Genomic DNA, 16,327 nt, shown 5'->3' with positions numbered 1-16,327 from the left:
ATTCAGAGGAGTTTCTGGACATTATAAATAGCCTACTGTATGTTAAATGAGAAAAGATAAGCCTCTATTGATGGGAAATCCAGGTGTTGCAGCAACAAGACATAAATAAGTATAGATGAATAGAGGAAATAAAAAATAAAAGCAATTAAAGAATTCAAGTCAAAATTACAGCAATGCTATCTTGTATTGTTTTTTTTACAGACAGGAAAGGCTGTTCCCTCATGTTTTATGAGTGTTGACATACAGTACATAAGCACACATGCAATACATTTAAGGATTCACATTCACTGAAAACAATAAAACTAAAGGAATAAAAAAGTGAATAGTTTTCTGACTTTTTGTAACAAAATGGGCCTATAACTTAATTTTGGTGCACAATGACAAATACATATACTTGAACCTTGAAATCAGAGATATCCGTATTTGTACTAATGGTACCCCCTGTTGAACCAAGGTAGTATTGGTTTACCAAATATTAGCTGTAAATCACTTTATTTCCAGACTGCAGTTGTACTAGAAAGGGATTATTCTCTACCAAAAACAACCCATTTCCAGGAGCTAATTAAACCTTTATGTAACTGTTAAAGTATATTTTAACATTTACTTTATTTCACTACTTTAGGTAGCTTATCATTTCTTGACACAACAATAAAATAATTTATAAGCGTGGATGTAATGTGGTGGAGTTACTATACAGTTTACAAGCTGTGTAGTGTGTAATTTATACTTTTGGGAGCTGTGTTGTAACACTCAGGAACTCTCTGAGAGGACAGACAGGGAACATAAAGTCCTCACAGGTTAGTAAAAGAGCCACAACATCAGCACGCCTCAAAAGCTGTGCTGCCTTTAGGTGTTACTAGTAAACTAAAACTACCACCATATGTATTCTAGTGCAATAATTACATTCATACTAGTGCAATTATAACATTCATACTAGTGCAATAAATAACCGTATTATTCTACTGCAAACTTACATTGTACTTATTTATTTTATATTATGTTTGAACATGTGTCGGCAGTGGATGCTTGTTTGTTCAAGTTTTGTTCCTGTGCTATTTTTCTTTTATCTTTTGATTGCACTGATCAGGATAAAGGCTGCAGTATTTTTGTAGCGTTTTTAAACAAGATAAGGTATGTTTATTGTTCGTAAAATGTCGTGTGTGTACATTCCTGTAACGCTCATTTCATTTTTACTATAATTCAGAGAGAGTCTGAAGGCATCACTGGTTAAATTCCCATGATGCATCTGCCTTCAACTGGATAGTGGTAATGACAAGAGAGCGTCTCACCTCTCGAGAAAACCAGTCTTAGTTAACTCTCATTTTTGTGTGTTTCTTTGGATGTTTTGGAAGCGATGGAGAGCGACTGTACGGATTGATTTGCCTTGAACGTACATTTACCAAATATATAGTCATTTCTGGAGGACATCGCGGTTGTCTTTGGACCTTAATGGCAAGTTAGCCAACCTTGTTTCGGTAAGGAAGCTAACCTTAATCGTTGCTAATACCACATTATACAGCCTAACGTTAACTGTTATTGTCATGTGTGATTGGTTTAACGTAACTGCCACATGAATGGTGCTTTACACGGCTTGTTTTTTGTTTTATCTGTCTAATATTACGATGTCTCGAGCTTCCCTGTCGAGCTTCAATGCCAACACACGCCCATAACAGAAGCTAACATTAAATTAGGCAACTTGCAGCCACTTACTGCAAGGCGATTGTTGAGATGCATGCTATTTTTAAGATTTAAAATGTCACAACATGCTAAACCAATTGACTGCTACACTTCTGTCAGGCTAATTCTTCACCCCACTTGCCTATCTATTGTTGTAAATTAATCCTATCTATGTCAGTAGCTTGGCACTGTAGGTTTCTGATTTGATATATTCTTGTTATATATTTAAAAATACCATGTTGTATTTTAAATATATTCAATTGTATGTTATGTTGCTGTATATACTACATATTATATTTTTGTAAATCTTGCATTATTGTATACCATATTCTATATTGCCGTACTATACTACATATTATATTATTTAGAGCTGCAAAGATTAGTCAACCGCCAGAAAAATAATCACCAATATTTTGATAATGATTAATCGTTTAAGTAAATTTCATGCAAAGAAGGCAGAAATGCTGTTTTCAGTGTTTCAGATATGAAGATTTCCTGCTTTTTATGTTTGTTTTTTTAATATATTAAACTGAATAACGTTTTTGGACTGACAACACAAGACATTTAAAGACGTCAGTTTGGACTTTGAGAAACTGGGATGGATTTTTCAATATCTTCTGACATTGTATAGACCAAACGATTAACCGATGAATCTAGAAAATAATGGGCAGAATAATTGATAATATTTAGTTGTAGCGCTATATGTTATACTATGTTATATTGCTGTACTATGTTACAACACTATGTTACTACACCTTATACCACGTCTCATATCCCATACTATATCATAATGTACCATATTATACTAACTATATTGTAATATGATTAATTGATTCTTGCACTATATTCTATTATGTTAATACAGACAAACATGGAGTCCCCTACTTAAGCATATCATATATTGGCCTGCTCATATTAATCACACCACTGTCACTTTATCAGCCCCACTCACTTTACAATCGCTTGTCTCCAAATGTTCTTGTATAGTTTCTATTTTTATTCTATTCTCTGTAGTTTATGTACCTCCTATTATTTATTTGTGTTACTTTCTATACTAGAATATCGGTAATATCTCAATCTATTTAAAGCTAATCTTAGCTGCATGTTGATCATGTCGGGAATCTGAGTGGCATGCTGTTTGGATCCTGATTTGCTATCAAAGTGCTTTTTTGATTGGGGAAGTTAGTTGTGAAGCATTTTGTTGCTACTTCCCTGCAGACACCCTCTTTTAATCAGCGCCTCACATGACTCAGTGACACCGTGGTTACTTACTGAAACCATGAAATCGCAGATATGTATCACAACACAGTCTCGTGATGGAAAATGTAATGATAGCTCAGTGGCAAATGTACTGGTAACATGAAGTGAGGAAGGAAGGGGAGAAATAAAACAGCTTCCTTACTATCACATGCTTTACTGCTTTCTGCCAGGGCACACAAGCTTGCACCACTTTTAATATAAAAAGTTAACAACTGGGAAGCAGGGGTCAATATCGTTGTTAAAAACATTCAAGTGTCTTTTGATTTTTGTGTTTCAGTGTGCCATGTGGGAGTAAACCTTCCCAAGGAAGGGTCATGCTAGCCACACAGATGCCAGATACGCCACCTGAGGCTAAAGATGTCAAACAGGTAAAACTACAAGCTTTCCCCCATGTGCAAAGATCTTGTTGCCTTGTAACTGCTCGTTTTCTCATTTAGTGTGTGTGTGTGTGTGTGTGTGTGTGTGTGTGTGTGTGTGTGTGTGTTGTGTGTGAGACAAATTCATATAGGAACTATTAAGATATTATTACAGGTATTACATATAAAACATAAATTTGTTGCAATACAAAAAAAGACACAAAGGTATTATTATTATTATTATTATTATTATTATTATTATTATTATTATTTCTATTGTTAAATGCCAATAATAATTATACTAATAATACTGATTTCTAAAATAAAAGTTTTACATGTTAACCACACAAAATGATCTATGTTTTTAGTCTGCTTTTAAAAGAAGACGCTGTTGTAGCAGACCGTAGTCCACGTGGTCGATGATTCCAGAGAGTAGGACGATAATGGACCATAAGCTGATTTAGAATGTATTCTGGGTATAGTGAGGAGAACTTTATTCGATGAGCTAATGGATCTGTCTGATGTGTATTCAGTGAGCTTGACAACGATGTAGATTTAAAAACAATAAGTAGTATTTTAAAATCAATTCTTTGTTTGTAACATTGTCATTAGAATAGGTTTAACAGACGATCTAATGATTTTAAAGAGACAAGACCAGACGCAGAATCAATGGCAAAACATTAGCTGATCATCTTAAAGCATTGGAGAATGGAGTGCTTGAATAAAAGTTAAATGTTTCCCATGGGTGCTTTTAAAGTTTGTGAATTTGAGGAAAAATAAAGGCCTTGAAGGTTTTTGAAAATAGACATGGGTCATTGAAAGTGCTTGAATTTATATATTTTGTGCAAGAATGGAAATTGAAGTTCTTTTGATATATTCTTTTACTAAACGTCCGTAACTAGGATACTTTCCGCTGTCTCTTTCACGTTCATTGTTTTTAATTGTTGTCTGTGAGCTTTTGGGAAAAGCTGCTAGTTCTCATTATAGAAACAATCAGTGTTGTAACAGTAATTAACCTTGATCAGTGTCTTAAACTATGCCGTGTTGGGTCCTTGAAATTGAGGGGATTGGGCCTTGAAAGTCCTTGAATTGGATGTTTGCGTGGGAACCCTTGCAGAATATACTGTTTTAATATTGTGTTTTACAGCAGGGCTTAGCAGACGTTGTTCAAGCTACTGCTGACTTGTTGCATTAATATATGTGAGTCAGGAGGAAAATATGAAAGCAGGCAAGGAATTGGTCTCCCAGATTTTAGTTTATTATTTTTAGCTGTGTTGCCAAGTAAAGCACAGTAAAACAAGAGTACTTCAGTGCTCAGCGTCGAGAATACCAAGACCATTGCTTTTTGAAGTGTTTAGTGTTGCTGAAAAATGCAACCTATTGTGTAATGTAAGCTCGCTTTTAATAAGTTAAAGTTCTCTGTCTTTCCATGTCAGCTGACAGTAGGCGTCATGTGACCGTAGGTAATCTACAGGCTGTGTTTTCGTAACAACATGGCCTCTGACCTCAATTCCCCATCACACTGTAATTTGGAATGCAGATAATGTGCTGGCTGTTTTCTTTACTGTGCCTCGTATGTGTGTTGGTGAACAAAGAAGTTATTTGCTAACCTGTCTCTCATCTGAACCACACCTCTCTCCAAAAGAAATGAGGAAGCTGATAATAGTTCCCTCTCCCACGCATTGTCACATGTAGATCAAAGAGAAGCTGGCACAGTCGCTCAAGGCCCTGCAGAAACGATATGTAACGTCAGACACAGTGGTCACCAGTGAAGACAGCGATGCTAACCTCCTCTGCTGTGCCCTGGAGGCCATCTTCATCCACGGTATCAAGAGCAAGTATGTCCGCTCGGAGGCTGGGGGCCGAAATAGGAAGGGAGACCGAGGTCCGCTCCCTCAGCCTTTCTTCTGGAGCCTCCTCAAGACCGTCACCCACCGGTAAACACACAGTTATTCTAAAAAGACATCATAAGAACTCAAATGATTAGTCAGATAAACGGAACATATATCTGCAACTATTTCGATGATCGGACAATCCTTCCATTCAAGTAGCTTAATGTGTTGCAAGATCCTTTCTAGAAATAAAGTTGCTAAGACGGTCTGAAGAGTCGCCAAATCTAGAGACATGGTATAAGGAAATTATAATGGATATTTTTCACAATTTACTGACATTTTACAGACCAATTAATAAAGAAATTTATCAGCAGAATAATCGATAATGAAAGTAATCGTTAGATGTAGCCCTAGACATTATTAAATCATTTAGTCAAATCTTAGTATACAGTGTAATAACATATCTGTGAAATCCCCAGTGATGTGGTCACAGAGCTGGAGAAGATCAGCTTCGTGGGCACGGACGTGGGTCGCTGCCGAGCGTGGCTGCGGCTGGCCCTCAACCACGGCCTGCTGGAGTGCTACCTTGCTTCACTGTTTCGTGAAGGGTCCAAGCTGCGGACCCACTACCAGCCCAGTGCCTTGCTCCTGAACACCGAGGAGCGGGAAGTTCTGCTCAGCTACCTGCAAGGTCTTTCGTCGCTTACATTCAGCCTTTCCTACAAGTCGGCTGTCCTCAACGAATGGACCACCACGCCTCTGGCTCTCGCTGGACTCTGCCCCTTCTCCCAGGCCGACACAGCCGACCTGTCCCTCAATGGCGAAGACCATCCCGCCTCCAAGCCCACGTATAAAGAATCTTGGGATACAGTGTCTCAGTCATCAGGCTCATCAGACGCGCAGGATACGCAGAGAGGGTGCCCAGTGATGCTGCTGGAGAAAGGCACAGGTGTATTGCAAGGGGAGAGGACTGCACTCAACTCATCTAATTTGAGTCTGGACACCACAGGCTCCTCTCAGCTCTCATCCAGCTTGAGCTCTGACAGCCTCCTGCAGGGGCAGGACCCCCGCAGCCCAACAGGAGAGCAGTGGTCTTCATGTGACCTGGACATGCCCATAAATGTCAACCACAGCACCAAGAGGCCACAGAAGGTGTAAGTGTGTCTTTGAATATGAGCATAAGATAAGAGTTAAAGGATAAGTCTGTTGATATTTTATATTTGTTCTTATTGTCAGCAAATCCCATAAAAAAATACCAAAAGCAGCAATGAATTAATCCTAAAAACAAGTGTGTGTGTACGTGAATACATACATATTCACTAGAGCACCAAATGTGTATTAATCCACTGCTGAAAATAGTCTCCAACAAATGCACTATTTACTCGTGTTGGTTAAAACGTGCCCAGCTGTCAATAAGAACATTTTGAATAAAGTAAGCTTTAACATTTAAAGTTAAAACGATAAACACATTTCTTACACAGTATTGAAAGTTTGGAAAATGCCCATTTTTAACCGTTATGTCGTTATGGTTAGGAGTATGGTTGATAAATGCTTGTTTTTCAACATAATCTGGTGTTTCATCAACACAATCACTGTAAACACAAAAATCTTTCAATATTTGAAACGAAACAGTTCTGTCCTCTTGTTGTCTCACAGCTAAGCATTAAATAATCATGATCAAAGCATACATTCAAGCTTAATATGAACAGCTGGTAAAATAAATATATACAGTACATTGATATTGCTGTGGGTGTAAAGGAATTCTGCAAATAAGTTTTTGCAATTGCATATATAGTAACACTTTATATGTGATGATAAAGGCTTCGAGAGTCTGGAAAATGTTGGTTTAGGAAAGTGCTTGAATTTTGCTCTTGAAAAGCTGTACGAACATTTGTTATGAGCTTGCAGTAAGAAAATATCACGACTTGTCCTTGTCTGTGCAGTTCTCTGACAGAGTTCAGGGAGAGCGGACACTGCAGTCAGGACTCCATGCGTGAAGACTCCTTTGTCTCCAGCACGGATCCAGATCAGCACTCGGAGACGGCCGTTTTCAGCGGCTCCGACAGCGAGACCCAGGGTCCCCCTACAGTATCCCAAGACCTCGTGGACCAACTGCCAAACTCTGATTCAGAGCCGCAACCAACATCTGACCATAACCATGTTAACTGCTCTCCCTCTGAAGTGTGCATCAATACCTCTCCTGAGTTACACTTGGACACGGACACGCTCTCTACAGTCAGTGAGCCTGTGGAGTCTGGAGTAGAAGTACGCACGATAGGTTTTCAGAAGAATCCTGAGCCTGTCGAGGAAGAGAAAGAAGCAGAAACCTCCGAGCCTTCAGTGCATCAAGGCTCACGTCGCTCCATCAGCATCCTGAGCAGCAAAATGTCCTCAGACTCTCTATCAGTAAGTGTATTAGTAAAAGCTGCACGGACACTCTCCTGACTGCTCTAGATGGATAGATAAAAACAGTGCAAGAATAATGATTACTGTGGATAATACAACATACAACGTGAAGATACATATATGAACAAATACGAATGGAAAATGTGCTTAATGCTAACATAAGCCAGTAACTTAGAGTCCAGCAGAGGGTGATTTTAAAAAGTAAAAGCAGTGCATCATTACTGTAGAAAAGAATTAAATACAAATAGAAGATGCATATACAATGAAATGCAAATTGTGCAAAGCAAACATAGCCAATATGAAAATACAAAAGTTATAACAGAACTATTACAGATAGAGGAAATGCAGAATTGCCCATGCTCCTGAATTGCTATTTGGCTTCTCCCACAAAGAAAATGGCAAATGGGACACCTCACTCTTCGTCAGTGTGGAAAACCAACACATGGTATTTAATAATTCATAGAAAAATTGCTTTTTTACCCACTCGAGGAGATCATGAGTCGTGACGTTAGTCCTGCTGTGTTTGAAAGATCTTGAGATGAAATAAAACCGCTCTGTGACAGGATGTTGTCGATAAAATAAAGTACAGACAGTCAGATTGCTGCGCCATAAGATACCAATAAAACACTTAATGTATAATTCTTAATGTATAATTCTGTATTCTTAACTGTACACATGATGTCCACTCAGGGACAGCTCCAGGATATGTTGCAATATATTCCTGAATAGAGGATTTCCTGTGGTTGCCACACATTGGTAATTCAAAGATAAGTCCAATTTGTGCTCCTCTTAACATAACCCTTAACAGAGAAAGACAAGATTCATTTATGTTTCTTGTAGTTCCTACACTACTAACCCCAAAGACGCACGATAACAGGAACTGCTCTTTCACATACTGACTGTGGTCTATTTATTGAGTACAGCTCAGATGTGTTTTTCTGATAAACAAATCTGACTGTCATGTTTGTTGGAAAGCATTGAAAGTAGGGCTGCAACTAATAAATATTTGAATTGCCAATTAATCAAGAAAATCTCATTGACGTCTTCAAATGTCTGGTTTTGGTCGACCTTGTTTCCAAAACGCAAAGATATTTGGTTTAAAATGATTATAAAACAAAGAAAAGCAGCAAAACCTCTCGTTTGAAAAGCTGGGAACAGAATGTTCGGCCCTTTTTGCATTAAAAATGATTTCAATGATTATCAAAAACATTGCTGATTAATTTTCGTTGCAGCCCTAAATAATGTGTCAGGTGATTTTAAGGATTTCCTTGCATTATGGTGCTAGATAAAAGAACATGTCGGACTCGCGTCTGAATGAGTGCCTTGGTTACTTTTACATAACACTCACAAAAGCAATCTTACAGAGTTGGACCCTCTAAACATTTCCATATCACTTTCAAGTCTAAATTGAAAGCGGTAAGATTAAGGGTGCAGCAGCACAAGGTGAAGCATGCAGAGATTAATGCACAAAGAAAATAAAAATGTCTTTAATCAACACTTTGATTTTAAGGTGTTGTGAAAATAAATCTTTCCCCTCAAGATCAACATTTTTTTGTGTAATTTCTATTGCAGCATTCTCGTTCCTGGATCTCTGAGGATGACATCTACAAGCCCCGCCTGGAAGAGGTGCCAAACCACGATGAGGCTCCTCCTCCTCCTCCTGCTCCTGCTCCCGCGGCTGAGCTCAAGGACTCTCCGTCACCTCCCAGTGTCGTCCATCGCAGACAAATAGGTATCTCCATGATTACATGAAGAAAACATACAGTACAGAGTATAGATGATTTCTTTTTTGTTCTTTAATCAGCATTTCATGGTGGAACAGAACACAGGGATTTCTCCATCTTTGTCACAGATTGAAATGATCAGTCAATTAGTCAATAAAAATCTCAACTATTTTGATGATGGAGTTGAACACGGAGTAGAATTTGTTTTGGATCAAAACCTCTTCTCACTTGCCTCTCAGGGGTCCCGTATAAATCTTTGTAAACTGAATATCTTTGACTTTTGGACTTTTTGTCAAACAAAACAAGACATTTGACTAATTGATTAATTTAGGAAAGAAATTGATCAGAATTTCCCCTTACAGTTAAGATCAATTTTTCCCCGTTAATATCAAGTAGATTAACTACAAAAATGACCAGCATGGTAAATAAAAGTAAGCAAGTAAATATGAAAACTATCAGCAGAATAGACTACTGCACAGTTAGGCCTGTGTTTTCAAACATGTTGTAGGCTAATATTCACAGTTACTTCATGTCTTAATAGAGACTGAATTATACAGTATGATTAGGTCTATCAATATGACCGGCCATTCTATGCCCATCATCACTAAGAGTGCATTTCTTTCTTTTTTTTTTTGATCGACCAATCACACCTTTGTTATAAGAATGTGTCATACCTAGCAACGGGGTCAACCACACCTCCTCACTAAGGTAAACGTTTCTGTCTCTTCCTTGTTCAGAGTTGATCTGAGAAGTTTCATTGATTTTGATATCGATTGATTTTAAGATAATAATCCTTGCTAGACATTTTTAGGCTAAATTAGGAGCTCTCTGAGAGTCTACTCAGAATGTCTGTGAATACATCTCCCGGTCAGTAAATATGGACCAATGAGTTACTGTAGGTTGAAAGGTAAATAATACTGTTGACATAAGGCAGACAATTCCTGCAGCACCAGAAACTGTGGAATGAAAACATTGCAGACGTGACCACACCCCAAACTGACGTTACAACAGGTGTTTTCCACCTGCTGCCAAATAGAAAAACACCTGTTGCTGTTGACTCATTCATTGGGATGAGGCCAGACTGCACTGGAATGTAACGAACGTGTATTTCTGAACGCTTGGACTATGGAGCAGCTACTGTATGATCTCATTTCATCACATCAGCAGGTTTCATAATTCACTGTTCAACATTGGGTCACCCTTTCATTTCATCATCTATTGAGGCAACATGGGTGTGCCCAACATTTACTAGAGAATGTAGGAGCATGAAAATGGGTAGTGCTGATTACTGCTGGTTTATGTTGATGAATTAAATTATTTTATTAGCTTAAGTTATGTAATATCTTATGTCCGTCAATACTGTAGTAAAAACTGATAATTATATTATTAGTTGATTATTTGCAAAATGTTAGTACTTCAGTTTAGGTCTGCAATTTACAATTATTCTTTATTATCGATTAATTTGCCAAATATTTTCTAGATTAATCCTTTAGTATAAAATGTCAGAAAATAGTGAAACAGGACCAGTCCAGTTTCCAAGGTGATGTCTTGTTTTGTCAGTCTAAACCTAAAGATATTCAGTTTAATATGATATTAAACAGACTGTCTCTAGCTGTCAGCCAGTCTGAAGATCATGTAAAAATAGCTTTTGCTGACTCTTCTTCCACTTCCGTGTGTCAGGGCAGTTCAACCCTTTTCGTGGCTTGCTGAAGCTCGGTCATCTTGAGCGACGAGGTGCGATGGGAATGTGGCGCGATTACTACTGTGAGCTGTCGCCCTTCGAGTTCCGGCTGTATCTCAACGCGGAGGAGCGGACATGTTGCGACAACTGCTCCCTGTTGCGATGTGAGGATGCTCGCATCGCCTCGCCCGAGGGCCGCTTCGAGTTGACCTTTCCTGGGAAGCGACTGCACCTCCGGGCGGCCAATCGCGACGAAGCCGAGGACTGGGTGGACCGGATAGTGGAGGCCGTCAACAAATGCCGTCCAGCATCTCGTGTTGATGACCAGTGGGAGGTGCTGCAACCCACCAGTGAGAACGGTGTGGATGCATTGTCCCCGACCTCCGCCCCCTCCAGCCCCGAGTGCGGTTCATCGTCCTCTGACACAGGGACGTGTGGAGGACAAGAGGTGTCTCCTCCTCTACAGGAATTCAACTGGACTCGGACTGCTGATCTGGAAACGGACGCCATCAAAGAAGCTGTTTTGTACTTCTCCACAGATCCCGAGGCTCGGACATGGGCGCCTCTGGTCTTCTCCCTCTCCTTGGAGGCTTTGAAAGGCTTTCTGGTTCAAGAGGGTAGGAAGCTGCTGCGGCAAACCCACCCGGTGGAGGAAATCCGGGACGTGGTGCCTGACGTGTCTACGGGAGGGCCGGCCTTTTTCAAACTCCTGACCTGTCAGGGAGACGCTTAGACTCAGAGCGGAGAACCCAGAGGAGGCTCGCTCCTGGAGGGTTTTGATCAGAGGAGCTCTGGACTCGTACCTGGAGAGCGGGGAGGACGACAGCTCTGGGGAGCCAGCTGTAGTGAGCGGGGGGGTGACTGGAAATCTCCACAGACTGGTGCAGCACAGACTCAAAGAAAATGGAGCACTTCTTGTTAATCTGTGCACTGTGCCCTCAGAGAAGGGGCTGGACACTCAGAGCTTCAAGTGTGCAGGTAATATTGAGTTGTTAATCTTGCAACAAATAGCATGAACACTCAATAAATGATCATTGTTGAGTCGCTTTTAAATATGACGACTGGTGCAGTTTAAATAACAATTGTGAAATAAAATCACGCAGTGTGTGCTGATATAGTATCATTTTCATTATCGATTCATCTGCTGATTATTTTCTAGATCAATTGAATCTTTTGGTCAATAACATGTCAGAAAATAGTGATGAAAGTCAAAGCTGATGTCTTTTAAATGTCTTGTTTTTCTCTTTTCTGCACAATTGCAGCGTAAATTAACAAGGCAAACTCTGATACTCGACTCTGATACAGTCCACCTGCTATCGTCCAGTTACTCAGTTACTTTTCTGACTTTCTGATGTAAAAATGTCTGTATCCTGGTGGAAACAGTTGTGTGTGGAGTGTGTCGTCTCTGTAGAGGTCTGTTCAGGAGTGTGTGTTGGATGTGTGAGCCTGCGTGAATTTGTTTTCAATCAGTCTGAGGTTTTGTTTGCTGTGTGTCATGCGCAGGGTGTCCTCAGCAGATCGGCCCGTCCCGGGGCAGAGCCAGGCTATGTGAGTTTTCAGGCCAGTACTACTGTGACTCCTGTCACCACGGCGACACTAGCATTATCCCTTCACGCATGGTGCACAACTGGGACCTCGCACAAAGAGAGGTAGGTGCAGCGTTGTAAAGTCCAAAAGTCAACATTTATTGAAAAAAGATAACAAAAGTTCACAACAATTTCAAAGTCTAAAAGAAGATTCTGCTTCAATCCATATTTGTTGGCTTTTAGCTTTTCAATAGTGTGTGTGTGTGTGTGTGTGTGTGTGTGTGTGTGTGTGTGTGTGTGTGTGTGTGTGTGTGTGTGTGTGTGTGTGTGTGTGTGTGTGTGTGTGTGTGTGTGTGTGTCTCTCCAGGTGTCTAAGAAGGCCCTGCATCTGCTGGCTCAGGTGGAGCAGGAGCCTCTGCTGAATCTAGATCAGCTGAACCCTGAGCTGATGAAGCATTCCGAGTCCATGACTCAGGCCCACAACCTGCGGCAGAAACTGCGCCTCCTGGGCGACTACCTGCTCACCTGCCGCAGCGGAGCCTGCAAGAAACTCCAAGCCAGGTGTGTGTGTACGCATTTGCGTTTTATACATCTAACCATATTTTCTTACGCCATTTTATTATATATACATATATATATATTTTTCAGAATGGAGCAGCGAACGTACCTGCTGGAGTCGAGCCATCTGTACAGTGTCCTGGACCTTCGACAGGTATCCTGCTGCTTCATTATGTTACTGTGCCTGTCGTCTGCCACCTTGAAAAATCTTAACATGAGTGGGTTTTTTTCTAGATAGCAGAGGGTGAATATGCAACCTACCTGCTCACACTGTTGCAGTACGCCTCCAACCACGTGTTCCACTGCGACCTGTGCACTCAGCGGGGCTTCATCTGTCAGTTATGCCACGCTAATGACATCATCTTCCCCTTCCAGTTTGACATCACCACCAGGTTTGTTATCCTGCATCGTTCACTCCACAATTGCTTTCTTTTCTTTTTTGATTTGTAGTATTTGTTCCAAGTCAACAGTTTATGACAGATTGTTTTGAGGCTTTGGGCTCCAAGATGTTACTGTTGCCTCGTGGAAAAGTTGCATCTTTCTTCCACTCATTTGCCTTCAACTATGTTTACCACTTCCTGTTTCTCCTGGTTCATTTTATTCATCTCCCGCTTACATCAAGTGTAAATAAATGACAAAAATAACCCTCAGAGACTATAAACTAATATGTGTGCTTAAACATTTTCATTTCTGTTGTTATATTAGTTGTCTTTTGTACACTGAGTCCAAGCTACAGTTTGACCTTTACAGTTAATGTTCGGTATTTAAATCTTTTTATTTTTATAGGGTTTAAGCAAAAGATTTAAAATGGATAAATTAAAACAAATCGAACAAAGACACAAAGTAAAATACAATGCAAATGTGTTTTATTTTTTGTCTTTAATAACTCATTAGTTTGGATTTTAATGTGGCATGGAGAATACACAACAATCACAACATGGAAAACAAAGTGAAGAGGTGATTTTAAATCTTCCATATTCATCCTCTCTTAGTTATGTACATTTTTCATTACCTGAATATATTAGAAGAAAAATATTGGGATGCAGAAAATGTCAGCCAGAGAATGATCCATTATTAGTTGTTATAGATGTAGTATGGAACTTGTATGTGTTTATAAATTACCTTTATTAGTCCTTTTGATTGAAATGTTTTTTGTTTTTTTGTCTCTGACCCAGGTGTAAAGATTGTAAGGCTGTGTTTCACCAGGCCTGCAAAGCTGCTGGGGTCTCGTGTCCTCGCTGTCAGCGGATGAAAAAATATGAGAGAAATATGCAGTATTGAGCATGTACTGTGTAGCCCTGTCACGTTTTTCAGGAAGCTAGAGGATACTGACGCTGAGAAACTGAAATTCTAGCTTTTACATGAAGTAACCTCAAGTGCAATTATGAGTGCGTTTGCCTGCCCTCACTGAACTTTGAGCGGAAGAGGACGGTGTTTGAGCGACAGTGGTGAAGTAGCAAGACTCTGTTGCACTAATTTAGAGTCACATCAGACCTCATGATGCTGACAAAATGCAGCCAAATGTCTGACCGGTGACTTTAATACCTCTCTGAATTCAGACTCCGCCACGGGATCAAACGAAAGACTGGACGACGGTGAAGGTTGCTGCCAAGAATCGTATCAATAAATCTTTTACATTCTGTTCTTCTTACTTTGCCTTAAGTGGCGAGTTCAGGGCTTTACCCATATATATATATATATATATATATATATATATATATATATATATATATATATATATATATATATATATATATATATATATATATATATATATATATATATATATATATATATATATATATATAAAAAGGGATTCATTGGATTGAATGAGTTAATCTTTAGGCAAATTAATGAATATAACTTTTAGTTTTGTCAACATAAATACATGTAGGTAGGTGGGTGCGTGCGTGACTGAGAGAGGGAAAGAGTAGATGGACTATTGCACAAAATGTTTCTGTAAGTTATTAAAAACTTAATTGGAACGCTGCTTTGTCGTCCGAACCCGACCGTGTGTCGACCCACGCATCACCACCACACTGCCACCGCTGGAATCTAATTCTACAAACAGCAGCCTATAATAGGCCTACTATTAATATTAGTGCATGTAGTCTCATTTATCTGCAACTGTGCAGAAATACAAAGAGCATTGCGCAGCATTTAAATGTTGATTTAGAATTTGAATGTCAACGTTTTGAACTATTCGGTACAGCCCTGGTATTTCTTCACTGTCATGTTTACCAGAAATGCTCCACAGAACGTTCTGCATTTGTCTCTGATGCACATATTTAATCACAATGCAGCAGTGCGGCTGGGTATTGAGCTTGCAAAATATCAATTGATTGTGCCTTTAATTTAAGCTTTACACTATTTCCCTCTTGTGGTGTGTTTAACACATGGCCAAAAAGCATCTCACAGGCTGATTTCTGTTTGATTTACACAGTTGAAATGACATTGCTGCATTAGATACTGATTTAGTAAAATGGTAAAAATATGTAAGTGAGAAGACTTTGTGAAATGTTTCTCGCAGTATATTAAAAAAAAAAAAAAAAAAGAGGAAGTGGTCAAAAATGGGTTTATGTTGCTTATGAAGTGAGCCACACTGACATAAATCATAAATGTGTGTCAGAAATGACAAATGATCAGATTTTGCATTGAGCCTGAAGTCAAAACACATTTTGCATATTTGCACTTAGCTATGACTGTTAAACTGATATTTCATCTAGATTGTAGTTGACATATCTTCCTGCACATGGAGTTACCCCTCAACTCACAAACACCTGCACTGCTCAATTTGTTTAATTTTATTTTAATTTCTTGAGTATTTGACTCTGATGTTGAGTTGAGTCGCAGAAGTAGCTCATAAATAGGTTTTCTTTTGTTGCAGAATTTGCAGGAAACAACAATAATTGAAGGTATACTTATCGAGTCTATTTCGATATATGCAGAAACATATCACTTGTGGCAAGTACAGAATACTGCAGTACTGTTATTCCTGTTTGTTTTGTTGGTGATCTCATTCATTATGGATGTATAAATGAGCATCATGAAATAAATGTCAGTGTGTTACCTTATGAATCTCTTCTGCTTCAGGCCCTATGGATCGAGATTGAAGTTATCAGTGTATTTAGTCTGGCCATTGTTTGTTTGGCCTTTTTCTTTAGTCAGCTGATTACAAACAGAATCCTTTAGGAGAAAGGTTGTGGGAAATAAAACGAGTTCCCTGACTCGTCCAAACCGTCATCTACTTTAGATTCATTTTGGTATCGTTGATAAAATAAATCTACAGTAACAGTTTAAAAAAACA

At 39.2% G+C, this 16,327-nt stretch overlaps 1 protein-coding gene across 1 annotated transcript; it reads left to right on the top strand.

Moving 5' to 3' along the window:
• Nucleotides 1-1,251: 1,251 nt before the first annotated feature.
• On the top strand, nt 1,252-14,703 carry plekhm1 (pleckstrin homology domain containing, family M (with RUN domain) member 1). The gene is given in 13 exon segments (XM_029456794.1): nt 1,252-1,475; nt 3,215-3,305; nt 4,989-5,230; nt 5,605-6,279; nt 7,069-7,531; nt 9,104-9,263; nt 10,936-11,651; nt 11,653-11,914; nt 12,440-12,585; nt 12,830-13,023; nt 13,111-13,174; nt 13,255-13,412; nt 14,196-14,703. Coding segments are annotated over 12 exon segments (3,240 nt in total). The 5' UTR covers nt 1,252-1,475; nt 3,215-3,251; the 3' UTR covers nt 14,302-14,703.
• The last annotated feature ends 1,624 nt before the right edge of the window (nt 14,704-16,327 follow it).

Source organism: Cottoperca gobio, chromosome 19 (assembly GCF_900634415.1).
Source record: "Cottoperca gobio chromosome 19, fCotGob3.1, whole genome shotgun sequence".
NCBI lineage: Eukaryota > Metazoa > Chordata > Actinopteri > Perciformes > Bovichtidae > Cottoperca > Cottoperca gobio.
Note: the sequence above shows the minus strand (reverse complement) of the source record. Positions and strands in the feature narration are given on the sequence as shown.